Consider the following 23,398-nt stretch of genomic DNA (forward strand, 5'->3'; position numbering starts at 1 on the left):
ACCACTTACTTATGGTCACACACATACTGGATTAAACATCAAGACAAATCTATGTCTTCTGATTACAAACCCAGGTCTCTCTTCTTTTCTTGTCGGTTTTCTCATGGGGGATGCCTCTCAAAGCATAAACTCAAAGGGAGACGCCCCAAAGCAAAGCAGTAACAGACTTGGCTGTATGCTTGGAAGTACACAAAACAAATATCATCAACTCTTACCATTTATATGAAAACACAAGTGTCTCGGGGGCTCTCTCTAAGGAGCACGCCCACGGCTTTCCGCACCCCCTGCCCCAGGCGCATTTTCCTTGCCTCTTTTTCCTAAACTCAAGGGCCCTTCTTTTGCCTCTGTAACTTGTTCCCTGAGCCCATGCAGCCCAGCTGGCTCACTTCTTCTACCTCTGTGACTTTCTAAATAAATTTTTTTGAAACACACAACAACAACAACAACAACAACAAAACCCTCCACCAATATCTCAAAAAAATGTAAAGAGCACAGAAAGGCATTTACAAAAGCAGTACAAATGGTTAAGAAACCTTGAAAAGCATTCAGTCACAGGAGTTATCAAAAGCAAAATTACGTAGTGTCAATTAAAAGAAAAGTGAATCTCTATAAACCTGAGAAAGATTATTATTGGGGCCTTATTGAGGGCTATAGCCAAGAGCAAAGCTTCAAGAAGCCTGAAACGGCTCCACATTTGGAGAAGTGAGTGGCGCTCGTAGAGGCAGAAAAGTAGGCAAAAGTACATCTGGCACCTCAGGAGTTCCAATTAGGGTGCGCACACCTCAGTATTTGACAGTTTTACATCAAATGGAAGGAATGCATCAGAAAGATAAGGTTGGGTCTGGAAACCATTAAACTGCCTCGGAACTGTTTGAGATGCATTTTTATGTGGATATTGAAAGAACAATTTTCTGCAATCATTGGCCTTTAATTTTTGAAGTTCTGCAGAAGGTGTGGAGGCTGGCCCCCATGGTGTGTGCCTTCACGAGGAATTTAAGGAGGCTCATTGTTCTCTCCTGGGTACTGATTTAGACAGTACCCATCTATATCCTCAAAAGCCAGATATAATTTTTTTCTTATCTAGTCTATTTCAAACATCAAATTCAGAAGGAATTTTTCTCTAAGAGACCTGCACGTGTATGGATGCCCTCACATACTATTGGTATAGTTTTTCTGACCATCGGTTTGGCAGATCAAGAACCTTGAGAATAGCCATCCTCCTCACCTGACAATTGTCATTCCAGAAATCTAGCCTGTTTAGATAATCGTAGAACTGCAAAGATTTACACACATTCATCATCACAGCTCATTTTTATAGAAAATGTGAAATCACTTCAATATTCAATAACAGGGGAAAGGTTTATGCATTATATTTATATGTATTATATTACATCTTTCCAATGGAATATTTTACGGCCATTAAAAATATGTTTTCTGGCTCTGGCTGGGGAGCTCAGTTGGTTAGTGTGTCATCTCAAGAAACCAAGGTTATGGGTTCAATCCCTGGTCAGGGCACATACAAGAATCAACTAAGGAATACATAAATAACTGGAACAACAAATCAATGTTCCTCTCTTTCTCTCAAAATCAAACATTTTTTTAAGAAACAGGGAAAATTGGATAAAATCATGTTAAGAGTATTTTCTCTGGGTTGGAGAATTAAGGGTGATTTAATTTAAATAGTTTTAAATATATATATTTTTATTGATTTCAGAGAGGAAGAGAGAAGGAGGGAGGGAGAGAGAGAAACATCAATGATGAGAGAATCATTGATAGGTTGCTGCCTGCATGCCCCACACTGGGGATTGAGCCCACAACCTGGGCATGTGCCCTGACCAGGAATCGAACCGTGACTGACTGGTTCATAGGTCGATGCTCAACCACTGAGCCATGCCGGCCAGGCTCTTTTTCTTCCATATTTTCTACTATGAACTTGTGTTGTTCTTACAATTAGAGAAAAAACAAATACCTTAATTTTTCTCCTTATACCCTACTCCCACACAATGCTTCCTGTGCTCCTGACATCCTTTTGAGCAGGGAGGGCAAGTTTCTGCATTCTCAATGCAGTTGGGGAATTTCAAAGAGTGGCCTAAACTCAGAATTGTGAATGGGCCCTGGCTGGGTAGCTCAGTTGGTTAGAGCATTGTCCCAATACACCAAGGTTTTGGGTTCGATCTCCAGTCAGGGCACATACAAGAGTCAACCAATAAATGCATCAATAAGTGGAACAACAAATCTCTCTCTCTCTCTCTCTCTCTCTCTCTCTCTCTCTCTCTGTCTCTCTCTTTTTCTCTCTCCTTCCTCCCTTTCTAAAATCAATACATAATTTTGGAAAATAATTATTTAAAACAAAAAGAATTGTGAGTGAAGTAGGGGCTCTAATAAATGTGATAAGTCCAGTGAGCAAAAGTAACCTCACAGGGTGATGTGATCATAAATTCCTAACTGGGTTGGTCATGGTGGGCAGTCATGCTCCCAGCCTATGACTTCCTTAAGCAAGCCCTGTCCATTGTTCTTGGGCATCCAGGCACACCCCTCGGAAATCCCAGCGCAATCCTCTTTTCCAGATCCCTTGGAGACAGAGGCGAGTCATAGGCACTCTCAACCAGCACAGAACTATCCTGCAATCCAACCCTAGAGATTTCCCGCCTTGCTTTCTCCGACCTCCATAGAATCTTCCTTAGGTTCCCGCCTTATTTCCAAATGTATGAAAGGAACCGCACCGCTGTCATTCCCCAGAGCATTTGAGATCTTGCTCCCCAGCAGCTGTCATCAGTTTGCCCCAAATAAACTCATAAAAATTCTCTGCAGGGTTGCAGCTTCTTACGTCCACGGAATGTCTGGGCTTTGGGACAATAGAATGTCACGGTTGGTATTTGATGATTGGGGGAAATCAGTGAGCTCGCTGTAGGCCAGCCCCTCAGAGGAGCAAACATCTGGATGGAAATTAAAAATTACCTTCGCAAGTGAGGGTCCCCCTATCTTCTATGGAGGCAGGTCCCATTAATGACTTTCTTTTTGTTGCTTCAGATTTTGCTCATCTCATTCCTGTGGGGAGCCTACTTCTCCTTGCTGACCTCTTTCTCTCCCTCGTACATCTGGTTTGTCTTCCTGCGGACGATGGTGGGCTGTGGCGTGTCTGGCCATTCACAAGGGTAAAGACTTCACCTAGAGGACCCCTAGGGATGGACATGGATATATATATATATATATCTCCACACTGACACAGACACTGTGCTTAATAGAGTAATACCATCAATAAGTTGCAAAATTTTTCGACTTCACTTGTGCTAATTATTTTTGAACTTTTTAAGTGATGGCCTCTTATTTTATTAGTTGCTATTGGCTCGTCAAAACGATGTTTGATGGTCAGGCTAGCAGACTGCTGGACTAAGTGTGTGTTAACTTTTTTGTTCCTAAGGTTGCTCATTTTTTAGATAAATACTATTTAGTTAAGACTAAATGCTCAACAAAGAGTGGCATATGAGGTCGGAAACAAAAATGTCCACCCAAACACAACCTATGCATTTCTTGAATTTGTTGGAAGAGTTTAGTTTGACCATAAGCACCTGGGACATTTAGGAATGACCATTTAAAAGTGCCATTGCCCTATAACTTAAGACTTTGTCAAATGAATTTGCAGAGCTGGGCGTGTGGTAGTGAAAGATACCCTTGGATGAGTGTGCAGTATCGTTTGTGTGTGTGTGTGTGTGTGCGTGCGTGTGTGCGTGTGTGTGTGTGTTTGTGTGCGTGTGTGTGTGTGTGTGTGTGTGTATGTGTGTGTGTGTGTGTGTGAAAGGGGTGATGCTAAATTTTCAGCAATTTGGGAGCCTCCCTTAAATTAACAGGGCCTCTCAGGCTATTCTCTCCTGGGTGCCTGGGAACAGGTGCCCTAGAATATATTAGGAGACTTCAAAGCACCTAATTGTTACCTTAATGTGTAGGGAAGGAATTGCTCTTCCCCGGGGCATGAGTTAAACACCACTCGTGCTTCAGAGCCTGGAGGAGTAAAGTTAGTAGGATTTTAAAGCCTCCCTCAGAGGACGCCCAATAAACGCGCCCGTTAAAAACTATCCCTTGCTAATCACTGCAATAGAGAAGAACAAGTAGAAAGCTGGTGGGACACGAGTTCATATATCCTTCTCTTCACAGAATGAAGACATACTTAATTAGAAGCTGCGCTTTCACTGTCATTATTAGTCCAGGGAACTACCTGCTCATGGTTGTGTTTTAGTTTCCAAAGTATGTTTTAGAAAAGCAAATCAGACGTGGGAAGACATATTCCCAACATTTCTCTCGGCAAAAGAGATTGGCTAATTAAAAATTAAAAATTACCTTCGCAATTACCTTCGCCTCTTAAATAGTAAGAGGTAACTGAAAATTCAATAACTTTGACTTCCAATAATGTTGGGCATAAAAGTGTTCATATAGCATCAGGAATAAAAATGTAAAGAGGAGAGCAGTCTTTACATTTAACTTCTTGTTTTCTTATGTGGATCTTAGCGGTATTAATCTAAAAATAAAAAGCCACAGTGACAGGCAACAAGTGCTCATTTGAGCCAAGAAAATAGGAATTCAGGAAGCACCGATCCCAGCAAAAACCCAGGGTTCCGATCGGGAGCTGAAGGGGAAGGGGAGTTATTACGTGACTAGAAGGAAGGCATTTCTATGGCTGCAGATAGGCTACGGAAGGCATTTCTACAGGTGCAGACAAGGTGACACGGTGACGAATTCTGAAGAATGACTTTAATGCCCTGCTTTCCTGTTATCTTTGCAAGCAATTGTTTGGAACACAGTGCTGCTTCAGGCACAGTCCAAAGGTCATTTTGCCCATTTTTAACATTCCAGAGGTTTGAGAAGTAAGACATGCAAGGTGGCTGCCTGGGATGTCAGCTCCGACTCCATTTTGTTTGTTTTTTTGTTTGTTATCAGAGATGATATTTTTTCCCATTGATTTTTAGAGAGAGTGGGAAGAAAGGAGGGAGGGAGAGAGAGAGAGAGAGAGAGAGAGAGAGAGAGAGAGAGAGAGAAATATCGATGTGAGAGAGACACATCGATTGGTTGACTCCCGCATGTGCCCCAACCAACAATCAGGTGTGTGCTCTTGACAGGGAATTGAACTCTCAGTCCTTGGGTGCACAGGCCAGTGCTCTAACTACTGAGCAGCAGAAGCCAGGACTCCAACTCTATTTGGAAGTGGCTTCGTTTGTATTTTTTACAGCTGTAACAATTATATTTTGATGTATGATCATCTAGGAAACTCTTCTGTTTTCCTTCAATGCTTGCACTCACTTATTTTGAAAATACTTCACTTCTGACCCCAGCTGTGTGGATTTTCCCACACCAGCAAGTCTCTGGCACCAGCTGGATGCCCTGCAATTCATTCTGACGCTAACCAGAGTTCGTGCGGTTCCCACAGATTAAAGGCCCAGTCCCACAAGACCCCCCACTTCGCACACCACGTGCAAATAGCGGGTCCTCAGCGTACCCACAGCTGCTGGCTGACTTGGCTGGGAACTGGAAGTTCCCGCAAACCCCTTCTCAGGTTTGAGAATTTGCTCGAGTGGCTGGCAGAACCCAGGAAAGCAGTTTACTTACTATCGCAAGGGGATTATTTATTACAAAGGCTATTTCATAGGATGCAAATGAACAGCCAGATGAAGACATACCCAGGGCAGGGTCCTGGAGGGCCCCGAGTCCAGGAGCCTCCCTGTGGAGCTGGGTGCGCCACCCTCCCGCACACGGCTGTGCTCAGCAACCTGACAATCTCTGAACGCCGCACTGCAGAGATTTTTATGGAGGCAGCACTGTGTCGGGGGCGTGCCTGAGGATGGACCCACTTGGGGGGCAGCACCGAGCATTCCAACTCTCTAATCTAATCGTGGCTTAGTCTTTCCAGTGGCCAGCCCTCCTCGCGGAGCCTGAGAGCTTCTCAGCAGAACAAGCGACAGCCCTACTGAGGCAGGAAAGTAGAATAGGGAACAAAGGCCTGAGGCTCTCCCTCCCCTTCTCCCTTTTGGCTGGAACATCACCGACATGACCTTCACTGACCACCTGTTCCCCCCCCCCCTCCCCCCTCCCCAATGTCCAGGTTGGGAGAACCGAAAGGAAATCACTATCCGGGGAGGAGAGACAAGGATGAGCCGGGAGACAGTCACCCCACTGGCGTCAGAAGCAGAGGCCACCCTCTCCCCACCTCGCCCACGTGTAATAAGAACCTCCCACCCAGACGCCCCCGGGGTGTCTCATTCTCCAAGGTCACCACTCCCACTTCTCAAGCGAGTACTCTCACTCTAGTAAATGCACTGCGCTTTGCCAAATCTCCGTCACGCTCTGGAATTCCTTCTTGTTCCGTGACAAGGACCTGGATCGGGTTGAGGCCTCCGTTTGGCCTCCCGGGTGCTGCGGGGCATCACTGTCACCCAGGACGTTACAGGGTTTTAGGAGCGTCCCCGGGGTCAGGAGCCCAAAGAGAACAGTAGACACACGCCTTCCCATTTCCCAAGGATGGATGTCCATGTTGCCTCAGTCTTTACACATTGTAGGCGGGAAACGTATTTATACGTTCTACCAGTGTAGCAGAGCGCGGGACACGTATTAATACGTTTTTTATAGACTAGTGGTAGAATGCGGGTAACGTATAAATATGTAAACTGAAGTTATCGTAATTTTACTGAACGTTGCCATTTGCGCAAAAAATTAGCAAAAATGGCCCGCGCCACCTGTTAGCGCACGATAAAAACTGCCCGCAAACAATGTGTTTATCTCTGCGACAAGAAAAATTGTAACTGTTCAAATGAGTTATTTGGTTTTATAAAAACAAAATTATGTTTTCTCCCCTTCCTGTGTAGGCTGATCATAAAGACGGAATTTTTGCCCACAAAATACCGAGGCTACATGCTCCCTTTGTCCCAGGTAAGGTAAATGGGGACTCTCTCCAGCCTCCTGCACCTAGAGAACACGGGGTTCCAGGTGTCCTTCTGGCTGGTTGACTGCTCTTAGAGGAGGTCCTCTCTCTGTGGCTTGGAATGCGGGGCGCAGAGGCCCCCCCCCCTTCCCAGGTTTCCTGAGCCAGGACTCTGTCACCTGCAGCGGCACTTAGAGCACAGCACCCCCCGTCCTCCCAGCCGGAAACACTGCAATGGCTGATCTCACTGGAGTGACAGGCGCCCAGGAACGCATCTGGAATGAACTTTCTCCAAGGACAGACATAGCCACCACTCCTTTTAGGGCATCTCATCTCCCTCCCCAGGATTCTAGTGTCTGCAAGTCTGTCACTGACCCCTGCCTGTGGGACCAGGCCATGCTGCAACCTCCCTGAGGAGCCATTTGTCTCGGGAGAGGACTGGGATGCTCTCCAGCCCCTCCGGCCCTGCCAGCCACTGATGAGAGGCCACGGCAGCCTAGGTGCCCTGGTCCCGCCTTGGATGCCATCCTTGTCCAAAAGCGCGGACCTTTCAGAGGTCCCAGGAAGAAGACAGCAATGAAGTAGTAGGATACTGCTTTTAAATTACTTTGAATTTTTCTGATACTAAATTTAGGTAAGAACAACAACAACAAATTAGAAACCTAACAAACAATAAATAATTCACTCCCCCCCCCCGCCCCCAGATTTCTTCCTCTGATCTTTGTTGAGTTGGACACACACATTTTTAATACTCAGGGGTTGGGTTTTACATTTAACATTATTTCATTGGTTGCTTCTTGCACCTGCCACTCAGTCCTTAGCATGCTTCCTGGTTATGTATTCTCTTTGCTTGTCTTATTTTCCAGGTCTCCTTGGGTCATCTAATTTACGCCAATGATTTTAGCTATCTATGTGCATATGACCCCCCAAAATCTTTATCTACCACCAGGAGCACCTCCTTGAATTTCTGACCCAGGTGACCAGTTGCCTGATAGCAACTTGAATATCCTACATGTTCCTCAACTACAACAGTCATAGAACCAATCTCTTCTTCTTCCTCTGAAGACTCTTATTTATTTTCAGTTAATAGCAAATCCTATCTCTTCAGTCATCTGAGCCACAAACTCAAGAACCATCCCTGGCCCCTTCCTTCCCCTCACTTCCATTCAACGAATTACCAAGCCCTACTGGTTCGTCCTCTATAATGGGCCCTCAACCGCAGTGCCCATCAGTCTTGTCCCCTTGACTTCCAAAATGTGTGTCATATACATGAGTTAAACATTTTTTTTTGCCATCTCATTGTTAAAATCCTTTTCAGTGCCACATCACCTGTCCCCCGGCCCACTGCAATGGTTTGTTACAGCCCTTCATGTCCATTGTCTCTTCAGAAAGGTTGTCCCTAACTGATCACGCAAGCCTCCATCCCATTACTATTATTTTTTGTACCCTTATCACTTTCAAAAATAATCTTTGCATGTTTGTAGTAGAATTCCTTGGTGATAAAATAATCACCCCTAAGCAGTCCCTCAAGGAATCTTTTATGATATTATCCTCTCTCCATCTCTGTGAGGTGGAATGGAATTATCGTTTCTTCTCCATCTGCCAGAGCAGAAATAATGTTCAGGCTGAACATTCGGAATTGTCCTAATTCCCGGCCAAGGGGGCCTGCTCGTAACTGGCGGCCACGTTACTCATTGATATAAAACGATCTCCAAGTTATATATTTAGTGTGACAAGCAAAGTGTCAGCATTAGTTATACTACGTGACCATCTGTGAAAAAAGAGAAGAGCACAACACTATACTCTTACTAGCTTGTGTATATTGAGAACAGCTTTAGGAATGTGCAATAAACCGAACACAGGTCCTTTCCGAGGAGAGAAATTGGTGGCAGGGAAGGAGGAGAAGAAAACCTTTCTAGAGTGTTCCCCTTTGTACCCTGAGTTCTGAGCCAGTGAATTATTTACTTGAAAAAATAAAAGCCAGTGTCTGGGGTCCCAGACCTTTAAAACTTTGGTGACGTTATTGACCCTCTGCCTATGAGCCCCCCCCCCCCCCCTCAGGCTATCAAACAAAGCCACGAGCAATGAAGTCCCTGCCCCCAGTCAGCCAGGCCCTGAGTGGAACCGGAATATGGGCTCCTCAGTCAAAGACCCTCTCTCCATCTCACCCTCTTCCATCGGTAAAATGCTGGGCGGGGCCGCTCCTGAGAGAGGAAGTCTGGAGCAGGTTTGAGAGCAGGGACTTCATCTTCCATTCTTGCCCCAGGTTTTCTGGCTCACTGGCTCCCTGCTCATCATCGGCCTGGCCTCTGTGGTCATCCCCACCATCGGGTGGCGCTGGCTCATCCGCATCGCCTCCATTCCTGGCATCATCCTCATCTTGGCCTTCAAGGTGAGGAAGCTCACTGGGCTCCCTCCCTCCCTCCCTCCCTCCCTCCTGGGGTCCAGTGGCCTTCTGGTCCCCTGCCCACCTCCTTCCTTTATTTAAGCATCCATCTCAGTAAGCTTGGTGGAAAGGGCTAATGTGCAAGGCCCCTCTGAAGGTGTGAACGCACAGAATGTGTCTGGGGGAGAGCAGGTAGGCTGGGTGGCTGGGGTGAGGGATGCTGGGGGAGGCTGGGGAGACAGGCCTGTCCAGCTTAGGAAGGGCCTCGTAGGCCAGGGTTCTGGGGGTGTGAGAGGGCTTCTGTGCTGGGAAGCTGGCTCAGGACTGGATGGAGCCCGGGCAGCAGAGGGCAGAAAGGCAGTTAGAAAGTGTCAGGACACTCCCGGTGGGCGATGAGGAGGACCCGCGCTGCCCATCGCTGCGGGAATGGGGAGCGAGGTGCTGCCTGGGGCGATGTTTTCCTGAGGAGGCACCAGCAGCCTGGACTAGGTGTGAGGCACGCGGGGCAGGGAGCAGGCCTCGCTGATTCTCCAGGTCCCAGCCTCAGTGGAGACCTGTGCTGTTGCCGAGTGTGGTGCTCAAAGTACTCACCCATCAGGGGGGTAGGGGCCTCGACATTCAGGAGGCCCCTGTGGGTGCTGGAGGCGCCGTCTGCAGCGATCTGCTGCATGGTGGGGAGGTCTTGGGATCCCTGCAGAGGCCTGGGGTGGCAGAGCGGTGACGGGGCACTGGGGGCCTCGGGGAGGGGGTACTTAACAACCAGACAAGTATTTCATTGTATTAACAAGTCTGCTGAGCCAAGTTGGTATGAAGTTTGGTGTCAGCCCGCTGTTGTCTAAGATGACACCATGGTAAGGAGAATGCAACCTTTTTTGTTCCAAGTCACCTGGGATGCAAGAGTGTGCCTGCGTGTTGTGTGCCTTTGCGCTGGCCACACCCTCCCCGTCACTGGAAACTGGGGCGGTGGCGGTGTAGTTAGTACATGGAGGTGACAGTCGTGTCCCTGGGCTCATAGCAGCTGCCGCTCTCCTGTTCTTTGTCATCTGTGCCCAGTTCATCCCTGAATCCGCTCGGTTCAATGTCTCCACCGGGAACACGCAGGCGGCCCTGGCTACGCTGCAGCACATCGCCAGGATGAACCGCTCGGCCATGCCCGAGGGGCAGCTGGGGGAGCCCATCCTGGTGAGTGCCCAGAGGGAGGTCTTCTCCCCGCGTGGGGACCACCCGGAAATCCCCTTAGTCGTGTAAGGACAGCGGGAAGGGGGCCGTAGCTCTCCAGTCCTGCCCCAGGAGGGAACAGCGACAATGGGTATAACACCTACCTTGCCGAGGGAGTCACAGGATTGGCATCATTGTTTATAGGTGAGAGACGGATTTAACATTTAATTTTCTTGTACTGGCCTCGTCTTATTTTGATATCAAAGTTGTAAACTTCATTAAATGATTTTTTAAAACACACCAAAATGTGGTGTTTAAATTCTACTGGTTCAGGGCTCTCAGGGAAATCTGCATTCATTCCACACACCCGCCCAGATCCCCGCTTCACCCCCTGCAGGCGGCTCAGGCCCAGGCTCCTGGAGGAGGTCACCCGTCTCCTTCCTCACCTCTCCCGCCTTCTTCACCCGTCCTGCCATCTCAACAATAGTATCTACAAGACAGGAATGAACCTCTTTGAATGTTTGCTAAAACTTGCCTACGAGGCACTTACACCTAATATTTATTTTGAAGTGTGTGGTGGAGGAAAGTTAGGGGGTGGTGGAAGGAGAAGTTTTAAAATCTAATTTAAATTTGCGTAAGAATTAGAGTCTACTTATGTTTAATACTTTTAACTGAGTCGATTTGGGTAATGCATATAGTGTAGAAAATTGTTCGCTTCATCTAGGTTTTCAAATTTATTCATAGAAATTGTTCCTAGTGTTCTCTTGTGAGTTTCCCAAAAAAATCTGTGTGAGATTGTTTTCATTTTTTAATATCGTTTGTTTGTGCCTTTCTCTTTTTTCTTGGTCTGTCTCAGTAGAGGTTCGTCCGTTTTATTAAACTTCAAGCAGCAAGATTGCTTTTGGTTGTGCTCTCTTTATTGACTTTTTGGCGGACTCATGGGTTTCTCCTCTTGATTTCGCGTTCTGCCTCGGCTTTTTATGTTCTCCTAACTTTTAGATTCTTGAGCTCAGTACTTTGCTCATTTATTTTCAGTCATTTTTAATTTTAATCAACTATTTAGCTACGTTTAGCAAGTTTTGTTACAGAGTAATTTTATTTTTACTTTGTAACTATTATGAGTTCTCTTTAACCAATGAGTTATCTGTTAATAATCTTTTTTAATCCTTTGTTTCTAGTGTAATTGCTTTTTTGTTCAGAGGATATTATCAATTACTTGGGATTTATTGAGACTTTCCTTTTTTTTCTCTATATAATGTTTTTATATATATAATTGATTTCAGAGAGGAAAGGAGAGGGAGATAGAAACATCAATGCTGAGAGAGAATCTTTGTTAGGTTGTCTCCTGCACCCCACACTGGGGATCAAGCCCACAACCTGGATATGTGCCCTGACCGGGAATCGAACTATTGCCTCCTGGTTCATAGGTCGATGCTCAACCCCTGAGCCACACCAGCTGGGCTACATAGTGACTTTTTATTAATGTTCTGCGTGTACTTCAAAAGGATGTTTTCTTAAATCCTATATAATAAAACCCTAATATGTAAATCAACCAAACAGCAGAACAACCAGTTGCTATGATGCGCACTGACCACCAGGGGGCAGACGCTCAATGCAGGAGCTGCGCCCTAGTGGTCAGTGTGCTCCCACAGGGAGAGTGCTGCTCAGCCAGAAGCCGGGTTCACAGCTGGTGAGCGCAGTGGCGGTGGCGGGAGCCTCTTCCTCCTCCACTGCAGGCAGTGGTAAGGAGCGAGGGGTCCTGGACTGTGAGATCCCCAGACTGCGAGAGGAATGTCTGACTGCCTGCTTAGGCCCGATCCCTGGGGGGAGTGGGCCTAAGCTGGCAGGCGGACATCCCCCAAGGTGTCCCAGACTGCAAGAGGGCACAGGCCGGGTCTCTAGTTAACTAATAAAAAAGAAAAAAAATCCTGAGGTACTGTTTGAAGAGTAGGTATTAGTAGGTATTAATCTACTATCTCTGTGTTACTCAGGCAGAGAGATAATACCCACCTTAGGAATGGGGATGGGTTGGATTGAAACAAGACTTAGTGTACTAGGGATGTGGAGAAGATATGGATGACCTGCTTTTATTCACTTATTCTACAAATATTTATAAAAGCCTATTATGTGACAAACATTATGCTAGCTCTTGGGATATAAATAAATAAAACACATGTCTTTCCTGTCCCTAACAGAGAAAACCCACACATGTGTTCTCATTGACTATATATATATATTCTTCTGAGACCCCTTTCCTCAGCTTGTGGATGGCTGTCTTCTCCTGGTATCCCTACATCATCTTCTCTCTGTGTGTCTGTGTCCTGATCTCTTTTTATAAGGACATCAGTCATATTGGATTATGGTCCACCCGAATGACTTCCTTTTAACTTAATTACTTCTTTTAAGGCCTTATCTCTAGCCCTGGCTGGTGTGGCTCAGTTGGCTGGGTGTCCTCCCATGCACATACAGCCAATCAATATTCTGTGCTCCCATCAATGTTTCTCTCTCCCCCTCTCCCTTCCTCTCTCTCTAAACAAAAATCAATTTAAAAAAAGCCTTATCTCCAAATATAGGCACATTCTAGGGGTTAGAACTTCAACATGGACTTTGGGGGACACGAGTCCCATAATAACCACTGTCCTTCTCCACCCCCTCTATATTCTCAGTACTCTCCATTCTCCACCCCCTCTTACATCCCTCTCCTTTCTCCTCCCCACTGCTTCCTTCCGCACTCCTTCTGTGCCTCCCGCTCATACGTAGCCCATCCATCACCCCCATCAAATGATCTTGTCCTCCTCACTCATCTGTGGTGCAAGGCTCTGTGGCTGCAGAGATACAAGCAGTAGAGCCCGCCTTTTACAATCTGGTTAGAGAGAGGAGACTTACATGGGAAAGAATCGATAACAACAGAACCAGACACTTAGAACCAGGTGAGCTGTGCAGGTGACTGGGTGTGTGTAGGATCCGGACAGAGAGAAGACCGTGAGGCACGGCAAGCCACCTTCAGGCATCGGTGGGGCATAAACTGAGCAATGAAAAGAGGAAAGAGGCCACCACAGGCAGGAGGAGTGGTGTGAGCCGAGACCAGAGGCAGGGATGTGAGGTGGATTTGGTCACGCGGCTGCTGTCAGAAGCCACGTGGAGGAGGCTGGGCAAGATGCCGTGGGCCGTGGAGCCTCGGCAGCTTCACTCCAGACACTGAGATGAAAGGCCTTGGGTCTGTTTGAGGAAGGGCCACACCATGGATGCGCTGGATGAGTCCACCCTTTTGGATTGTAGCCAAGAGTTCCTCACCCAATAACTTTATTAGGATAAAACGTATGACTCATTGGGATACTATAAGACTAGCTTTTTGAATCTCCAGCAAACTTGAGGAGGTAGGGGACCATAGTCCTATCTAAACCAAGGGGAATAGCAGACAGTTAGATGGCCAGTGCTCGGGACTGCTGCTCTGGAGACCTGGATTCCGGGCTGGCTCTGCCTTCACACAGCTGTGTGATCTTGGGGAAGTTACTTAACCTCTCTGGGCTACATAATCTGTGTTGGACAAAGGGAAGATAGGACTAGATCAGAGGTTTTCAATGATGAGTAGCCAGAGCTCCAATATGTAAAGCTGATGGAGGTGAAGTGTCAGTTGCTTCACTCCACCCACAATAACCTCCAGGTCCCTGGAGCAAAAGACCTCTGAATTCCTTCAAGCTCTTTCTGTGGGCAGGTGTGGCCCAGTGGTTGAGCGTCGACCTAGGAACCGGGAGGTCACAGTTCAATTCCTGGTGGGGATGTGTGTGTGTGTGTGGAGTGGGGGGCGGGTGGATGATTGATAATTCTCTCTCATTGTTCATGTTTCTATCTCTCTTTCCCTCTCCCTTCTTCTCTCTGAGATCAAAGAGAGAGGGAGAGAGGGAGAGAGAGAGAGAGAGAGAGAGAGAGAGAGAGAGAGAGAGAGAGACACCTAGCTGGTTTGGCTTAGTGGATAGAGTGTCAGCCCACAGACTGAAGGGTTCTGGGTTCGATTCCGATAAAGGGCATGTACCTTGGTTGCATGTTCCCTGGCCCTGGTCGGGGTACGTGCAGGAGGCAAACAATTGATGTGTCTCTCTCACATCTATGTTTCTGTCTCTCCCTCTCCTTTCCACTCTCCCTAAAAATCAATGGAAAAATATCCTCAGGTGAAGATTAACAAAACAAAACAAAACGAGAGAGAGAGAGAGAGAGAGAGAGAGAGAGAGAGAGAGAGAACAAAATCCTGGACTCCCAGACCACACTCCTGGTCTCTCTCAAGAGTCCTGTGGATTTTTGGAGAAACCAAGATGGCGGCATAGGTTAACGCCGGAGTTTGTTGCCTCGAACAACCACTTCAAAAAACAACTAAAAGACGGAACGGACATCATCCAGAACCACAGGAAGGCTGGCTGAGTGGAAATTCTACAACTAGGAGGAAAGAGAATATCATACCCAGACTCAGAGGAGGCGCAGTGCTGAAGTGAAATACTAAGGTGCGGAGTGCGCACGGAGCAGGCTGGCGGCTGAGGGCGCGGTTGTTGTTTTCAATTGGGAGGGAGTTTCAGACTCTGAGCTCCAGATCCGGGCGAGTCTCTGGGGACCCAGACTCAAACGGGAGAAGCGGGACTGTCTGGCTTCGGTCAGAACTCGAAGGCAGCTTTCTCTCCGAGGTTTGCAGCGGTTGCTGGGACTCTGTGAAGCAGAGCCCCTAGGGATGGAACTGAGAGCAGCCATAACTACTCGCTTCGGCCCACCCTGTAGATCCCCAGGGACTCTCCCCGCCCAAGCCCTGCGCAGAGCCATTTACTGGATAGCCTCAGGCAAACACTAGATTAGCACCACCCTAGAGATCCAGCACAGAAGCTCTCCCACTGCAAACACAGCGGACTCTCATAGCCAGTTAGCCTGAAGGTCAAATCACCCCCAGTATTGCTGACAACAATCAAGGCTTAACTACAACAAGACTGCGCACAAAGACCACTAGGGGGTGCACCAAGAAAGCATAAAAAATGCGGAGACAAAGAAACAGGACAAAACTGTCAATGGAGGATATTGAGTTCAGAACCACACTTTTAAGGTCTCTTAAGAACTGTCTAGAAGCCGCCGATAAATGTAGTGAGATCCTCAAGAAATCTAATGAGACCCTCGATGTTATGATAAAGAACCAACTAGAAATTAAGCATACACGGACTGAAATAACGAATACTATACAGACTCCCAACAGCAGACCAGAGGAGCACAAGAATCAAGGCAAAGATTTGAAATGTGAAGAAGCAAAAAACACCCAACCAGAAAAGCAAAATGAAAAAAGAATCCGAAAATACGAAGATAGTGTAAGGAGCCTCTGGGACAGCTTCAAGCGTACCAACATCAGAATTATAGGAGTGCCAGAAGATGAGAGAGAGCAAGATATTGAAAACCTATTTGAAGAAATAATGACAGAAAACTTCCCCCACTTGGTGAAAGAAATAGACTTACAGGTCCAGGAAGCGCAGAGAACCCCAAACAAAAGGAATCCAAAGAGGACCACACCAAGACACATCATAATTAAAATGCCAAGAGCAAAAGACAAAGAGAGAATCGTAAAAGCAGCAAGAGAAAGAAACTCAGTTACCTACAAGGAAATACCCATACGACTGTCAGCTGATTTCTCAACAGAAACTTTGCAGGCCAGAAGGGAATGGCAAGAAATATTCAAAGTGATGAATACCAAGAACCTACAACCAAGATTACTTTATCCAGCAAAACTATCATTCAGAACTGAAGGTCAGATAAAGAGCTTCACAGATAAGGAAAAGCTAAAGGAGTTCATCACCACCAAACCAGGATTATATGAAATGCTGAAAGGTATCCTTTAAGAAGAGGAAGAAGAAGAAAAAGGTAAAGATACAAATTATGAACAACGAACATGCATCTATCAACAAGTGAATCTAAGAATCAAATGAATAAATAATCTGGTGATCATAATAGAATCAGGGACATAGAAAGGGAATGGACTGACTATTCTTGGGGGGGAAAGGGGTGTGGGAGATGCGGGAAGAGACTGGACAAAAATCGTGCACCTATGGATGAGGACAGTGGGTGGGGAGTGAGGGTGGAGGGTGGGGCGGGAACTGGGAGGAGGGGAGTTATGGGGGGAAAAAAGAGGAACAAATGTAATAATCTGAACAATAAAGATTTAATTAAAAAAAACACAAAAAAACAAAAAAACCCATTTTTTATAACTACTTGTGGTAATGGATGTTAAGGAGACTTGATGTTAACTAGACTTATTGTGGTGATCATTTTACAACATATACAAAAAAAAAAAAGGAAAAAAAAAGAGTCCTGTGATCCCAGGTCTATTTGTGAGAGAAGAGTAGTTGGTTTTAGCTGAGAACCCCCAAAGCTTTCCTAACTTTACATAAAATCCATGACTGTCAATAATACTCATCCTCATTTATTTTTATGCAAAAGTATTTAATAGGTACTGACTGTGGATAAGAACTTTTGCTAATTACCCTAAAGACACAAAAAGAAATCGGGTGTTCTACCCTCTTTTAAAATTTATGACTTTTTTTCTTATAAAAGCCCCACATACGTAAATGTTAGGTTTTTCATTTTAATGTTAATAATAAAGAATATCCCATCAGTTTTACGGGTGTTTTCATGTATCCTCCTATTTTCTACCACACCCCTCACCAGCACCGGTGAGAAGAGGACGAGTGAAAGTGCTAGAATCATAAATTCCACGAGTTCGGGTACCTGCCAATGAAAACAGTGTGCAAAGTCTGATTGACTGGGATGCATGTGTTAAAAATGATTATGGGTTTGGGTGGGCTGTGCTCATAGGAATTCAGTGGTTATTTCACCTCCGCACATCCCATGTTGTCCTTGTTTTATATTTTGTTCATATTTAATATCTAAAATATTAGCGGCATCTTTGCTTGTCCTTAACCCACTGAATCTATTCTGTTTCCCTCTTTTCACTACCCTAGGATAAAAGAGGAAGGTTTGCAGACCTGTTGGATGCTAAATATTTGCGGACCACGTTACAGATCTGGGTCATATGGTAGGAATGTAGTTACTTCAGCCCTGGCTGGTGGCTCATTGGTTGCAGTATCTTCTTGTGCATCAAAAGGTTGCGGGTTTGATTCCTGGTTAGGGCACATATAGAAGACAACCAACCGATGTTTCTCTCTCTCTCTCTTTTCCCCTTCCTCTCTCTCTCTCTCTCTCTCAAAAAAAAAAAATCAATTAAAAAACCTATCATAGGTTGAGGATTTTAAAAAGGTAATTATATCAAAATGAGTTTTATAGAAAGCCTACTAAAGTAAATCCACACTGAATGCTACTGGGGAGAAAAACACAAGAAAGACCCCAGCAATCTCATCTTTTTACTAATACCACCAACCAAAGAAGTAAGTAAAATAATTTAAAAGAAAGAGAGAAAGAAAAGAATCCTAATTGTCCACAGTTTTTTTATTTTTTCATTTCAACATAGGACCTCACTTTCTAACCCTTTGAAGTCTGGTTCACCACTACAAATCCACCTACCTGCCAAAATTAAAGACTGACTGTATCAAGTGTTGGGTGGATGTAAGGTAACAGGAACCATTGCATTCACTGCTGATTAGAGTTCAAGTTGTACAACCACTTTGGAAAACTGCTTGGAAAAATCTATCACAGTTGAAAATATGCATATCCTATGGCTCAGCAATTCCCCTCCTGGGCTTATACCCAACAGAAATGCGCACATAATTCACCAAAAGACATTTACATGAATGTCCATTGTATCATTTTGTTTGTAACAGGCCCAAACTATAAACAACCCACATGTCCATCAACGACATAATGGGTAAATTGTGTTAGATTCATAAAGTGGAATACTGTACAATAATGAAGATGAGAAAGCCAGGAGTCAACACTTGACATAGCTGAATCTCACAAAGGTGATAACGAGCAAAGGAAGCCATAATGCATATGCTGTGATCCCACTTATATAAAGATAGAAAATAGGCAAAATGAATCTTTAGGATTTGAATTCAGGAAAATGGTTGTCTATCTGCCTTCTTCTGATATAATCATTATTAATAGGTTAATATGTCTCCCCTTGACACTTTAAAAAAATTTAAAAATTTTAAATACTGTTAATATTTGGAAATCAGCCAAATTAAAGCGACTTTAATAACAAAGGGAGACGTTTTGACTGTTTTCTTTTTAAATATTTAATTATGAAAATTTCCAAACACACGTGTAAGTAGAGAGGATACCAGGATGAACTTGGATTCGCTCATCACCCAGATCTGACGGTCATGGATATTCACCCTTATTAGCCTCAGCTACATTCTCCTGTGCTGAAGTGTTTTCAAGCAAGCCCCAGGCTTCTGACATTTCATCCCCAGATATTTCATTAAGGCTCAACTACTTGAGGGCATTTTCTTAGATGACTGCAAGCCTATAACCACACTGACAAGGGTAATGACCTCCAGGTTACTATCATCCAGTACCCAGAACATACATGTTTTCCTCTGATTGTGCCCATGTGTCTTTTTCAGCTGGCTTTTGCAACCATTTCTGAAAAACCAGGAGGCTGATATTTTTTTTTTCTTGACTTTGATAGATGAACTTTTCTGTATGTTATTTTTATATCTCATCAAAGGCATCTAGTAAAGAATGGGGAGAAAATATAAAGCAAACACAAAAACCATCTGTGGCTCATCATAGCTTGTTAAAGACCCTTTGTGATAGGCAGAATTCTAAAGTGACCCCACGATGACCCCAGCTCCTGCTGATGCAATCAAACTCTAATTCGGGTGCTGATGTGAAGGGGCTGTGAAGATGTAATTAAGATCTCGGGCCTTAACACACAGAGATGATTCGGATTCAGCAGGTGGGCCCCATCGAATCACTTGCGTCCTTAAAAGTAGAGAAGTTTCTCCAGCTGGGCAGAGAGCTGGAGAAGAGAAAACAGAAGAGGCAGGAGGAGAGGACAGAGAGACTCGAAGCATGAGGTCTCGACCACATGCTGCTGGCTTTGAAGACAGGGAGTGAGGGAAGCAGGTAGAAGCTGAGAACAACTGGTCCACAGCCAGCGAGGAAACAGGTATGAGTTCTCCCGCCCCACGGGGCTGAATTCTGCCAACCATCTGGGTGAGCTTGGAAAATGGATTCTCCCCCCAGAAAGCCTACGACCTGCCTACACTTGCACGTTTGCCTCTGAGACTTGGAGCAGAGCTTGAGCCAGACCCATAGCGCTTCTGACCTCCAGAACTGCGAGGTACTGGACGTGTGTTGTTTTAAGCCACAAAGTTATGCTAACTCGTTACAGCAGCCACAGGAAACGAATCTAGGCTTCAAACTCCTTCACCGGGCCTGTGGGTCCTCCTAACCCGGCTCCTCCTGCTCTTGCAAATCTGTTTCCCACTGTGTGGCCTCCAATCCCCAGATATGTGAGCCGGGGGTTTTTCCTGGCGCCATCCCTGCCCCCTCCTACCCCCAGCCTTCCACCTGAAGCCCTTTCACGTCTCCCTGCAGCTCTTGGTGGCACCCGCTTTTCTCATGTCCATCTTTTCTCACTTCCAGGCTGGGCATCTCTTTCGCCTACTACGGGGTCATCCTGGCCAGCACCGAGCTGCTGGAGCGGGACCTGGTCTGTGGTTCGAGGTCCGAGTCCGAGGCGGTGGTGAGCGTGGGGGTCTCAGAGGAGAGCCAGAGTCCCTGTTACTGCCACATGTTTGCCCCCTCCGACTACCGGACCATGATTATCAGCACCGTTGGTGAAATTGCCCGTAAGTGTCTCTACGTATCGAGCCTCTCTCTGTTTTGGGTCGGGGACAGGCAACTCAGCCCAGAGGGGAGAAGTGTGACGCTCCGTAGACGCGGCTCCTGCCTGGTAGAACTGAGCATGATTCTGGATCGTGGGATCCCGCTGACAGCCGCCCGCCCGTGTGGTTCGGGGTGGGGAGAAGTCTGGAAGAGCGGAGCTTTGAGTTACGAAATCCTGTCCATTTTAAGATGTATTTGTTTCTTCACATTTAAAAAATATATTTTTAAATTAATTTCAGAGAAGGGAGAGAGAGAAACATCAGTGATGAGAGAGAATCACTGATTGGCTGCCTCTTGCACACCACACACAGGGCAGATGAGCCCAAACCTGGCCATGTGCCCGGACTGAGAATCGATCCGTGACCTCCTGGTTCATAGGTCGACGCTCAACCACTAAGCCACGCCGGCCAGGCTTTCTTCACATTTTAACCTCTCTGAAATTGGGATGCATCTTACAATGGCATGTTAGATTTTAATTTGCAGTACTGTTTCTGTCTTAGTAGACATAAAATAATGGTAATAACGGTACTTAAATTTCAATGACACCTTGAATTTGATGAAAAACAGTATACCTTTAAAATATAGGCCTAGCAAGTAGGCAATTTACAACACACCTACATGGTAAGCACCCTGGACATGAACAAATCCTTGATACACACCAGTGCTTGTCATTCTTGGACCCACGTGGGGAAAGTATGTCGAAGGCTGATGACAGTGTGAGGGTCTCGGCTGGAATATGCACACGATTTGTGAAGCTGCTTCTTCCTGAAATGAGGAGGAGGAACCCATGCCACCCGCCCAAGGTTCCAGAAATGGTCTTTGTCATTTGCTTCCTAGTGAATCCTCTGAACATCCTGGGCATTAATTTCCTGGGCAGACGGCTGAGCCTGTCTATCACCATGGGCTGCACAGCTTTATTCTTCCTTCTCCTCAACATTTGCACTTCAAGGTATATTCTCTCTGGTTGCTTCAAAGTAATCGAGTTTTGTGCAGTGGTTTTAAGATGGGATCTTCTAACCCAGTGGTCGGCAAACCGCGGCTCGGCAAACCGCAGCTCGCGAGCCACATGCGGCTCTTTGGCCCCTTCAGCGTGGCTCTTCCACAAAATACCGGCTCTTCCATAAAATACCGACTTCTGCGCATGGGCCATGAAGTTTTAATCGCACTGTACGTGCACGCCCACACGTGGTATTTTGTGGAAGAGCCACACTCAAGGGGCCAAAGAGCCGCATGTGGCTCGCGAGCCGCAGTTTGCCGACCACGGTTCTAACCCATGGTGTTCATTGGGAGGTCAGGGTCAAGTCTCTTTTCACTCACCAACATATTTAGGATCCTGGAGAAATGGGACTCTCGTTGTTAACAAATTATCCTGACTATAAGTCAAGATAGTTTAGTCATATATAACATAACATAAAACAACACATACCTGTGGTGTGAAAATTCATTTAACTTTTAATTTGCCACCCCAGAGTGGCCTCAGTTATAATATAAACCACTTATTCTGCAAACTATCTTCACCATTTTGGGGAAGTGGGGGCCAGGCTAGAATGGCACACTTCGGGGAGTGGAGAGATCAGGGAGCAGGATTGAAGGTTCAAGTCGGGCATCTGCTTTAGGACCCCTCATCGAGCAGCTGGTCATCTGTGGGTGGGCGAGGGCATCTGTAAGACACTTGGCCGGGGCCATGGAAGACACTGCACGTTGCCTTTGGTAACCTTTCTCTTGCTTCCTGTTCCCTAGTGCTGGCCTCATCAGCTTCCTCTTTATGCTGAGGGCTTTGGTGGCTGCCAACTTCAACACCATCTACATTTACACCGCTGAGGTCAGTTTGGGGAAGGGTTGGTTTCTTCAGGGCGTGTAAGCTGAGCTACTGAGAAAGGATGTCCATCCATAGAGAACGCATCCCTGGTTTCTGTTGACTTTTGATGATTTTCTAAAAACATCCCATTACAATGATGCCAGAAGGTTGATTTGATAGGGAGTTTCCCCTGCTCCCTGAGTCTAGTGCAAGCCAGTGTCTGAGAAGAAAGATAGGACCTCCTCCCTCTCCCTAGACAGCATTCATATAAGACACAACCCCCTGACCTAGCAGCATGCTTTCAGAGAATAGGGCCCCAGCTGCATGTTGCTGTTAAAATGTAGACCTCCCGATTTCCCTCTTTTTGAAATTGGGATGTATTTTTCACCTTTATTCCTTTGAAAGGTCACACCCCCTTCATCTGTCATTTGCTGCATGTAGCTTACATTGAAATTCAATAGTAATATAGTCTTTCTGAATTTACTGAATTGATACATCTACTATATGCAAGGCCCTGCCTGAGGGAGCTAGAGGCTCCTCTCATTAACCCTCACTCTAAAGAGCTAATATCCCTAGAAATGAGCAGTTTCTGGGGAGGAAACATAGTGCTGTACTGGTTTTGTCCTTCAGTGAGCTGGAGAAAGACGTGCTGTCGGGACTGGCAAACCGCCTTTGTCGCCATTCCTGGAAACGTGAAGGCTGTTCCGATTACAGACCTGACGTGTCAGACATGAGAGCCACAGGGAGATATTCTCCCCGCCCAGATAAACATAGGAAATGATGAGATATTTGGCATATACAGACACTTCGTTAATTCCATTAACAACATCTTCTAAAATGATTTTGTGATTTAGAATCAGTGTGTAATATGCTCTGCTTCTAAAGCTATATTTGCAATGTTCAGTTTAACATTTTGGAATGTTTTTTTTTTCCTGATACTTATTTTTTTTTTAAATATATTTTATTGATTTTTTACAGAGAGGAAGAGAGAGAGAGAGAGAGTCAGAAACATCGATGAGAGAGAAACATCGACCAGCCGCCTCCTGCACATCCCCCACCGGGGATGTGCCCACAACCCAGGTACATGCCCCTGACCGGAATCGAACCTGGGACCCTTCAGTCCGCAGGCCGACGCTCTATCCACTGAGCCAAACCGGTTTCGGCTCCTGATACTTATTTTAAAAATCAACTATTATTCTATCTCCAAGAATTGTCAAAATCTGAACAAAAGACTTTATTAATATTATATAGAGAAAAAACATCACCACGTATCCAAATCCGTTATTTTCAGGTCCAGTCGGCAGTCTCATTTTCTAGAAAAAGCAAGCAAGCTCCCCTG

At 45.8% G+C, this 23,398-nt stretch overlaps 1 protein-coding gene across 1 annotated transcript in view; it reads left to right on the top strand.

Annotated features, from left to right (window-relative positions):
• The window catches only part of SVOPL (SVOP like), a 48,323-nt gene that overhangs the window by 4,427 nt on the left and 20,498 nt on the right, over positions 1 to 23,398 (top strand). Inside the window, exons 5-12 of the mRNA XM_036329003.1 lie at positions 3,031 to 3,155; positions 6,852 to 6,915; positions 9,174 to 9,299; positions 10,347 to 10,475; positions 17,432 to 17,505; positions 20,019 to 20,224; positions 21,099 to 21,210; positions 22,002 to 22,083. Of these exons, the coding sequence (XP_036184896.1) occupies positions 3,031 to 3,155; positions 6,852 to 6,915; positions 9,174 to 9,299; positions 10,347 to 10,475; positions 17,432 to 17,505; positions 20,019 to 20,224; positions 21,099 to 21,210; positions 22,002 to 22,083 (918 nt within the window). The remainder of the gene's footprint in view (positions 1 to 3,030; positions 3,156 to 6,851; positions 6,916 to 9,173; positions 9,300 to 10,346; positions 10,476 to 17,431; positions 17,506 to 20,018; positions 20,225 to 21,098; positions 21,211 to 22,001; positions 22,084 to 23,398) is intronic.

This window comes from Myotis myotis, unplaced genomic scaffold (assembly GCF_014108235.1).
Source record: "Myotis myotis isolate mMyoMyo1 unplaced genomic scaffold, mMyoMyo1.p scaffold_m19_p_11, whole genome shotgun sequence".
Classification (NCBI taxonomy): Eukaryota; Metazoa; Chordata; class Mammalia; order Chiroptera; family Vespertilionidae; genus Myotis; species Myotis myotis.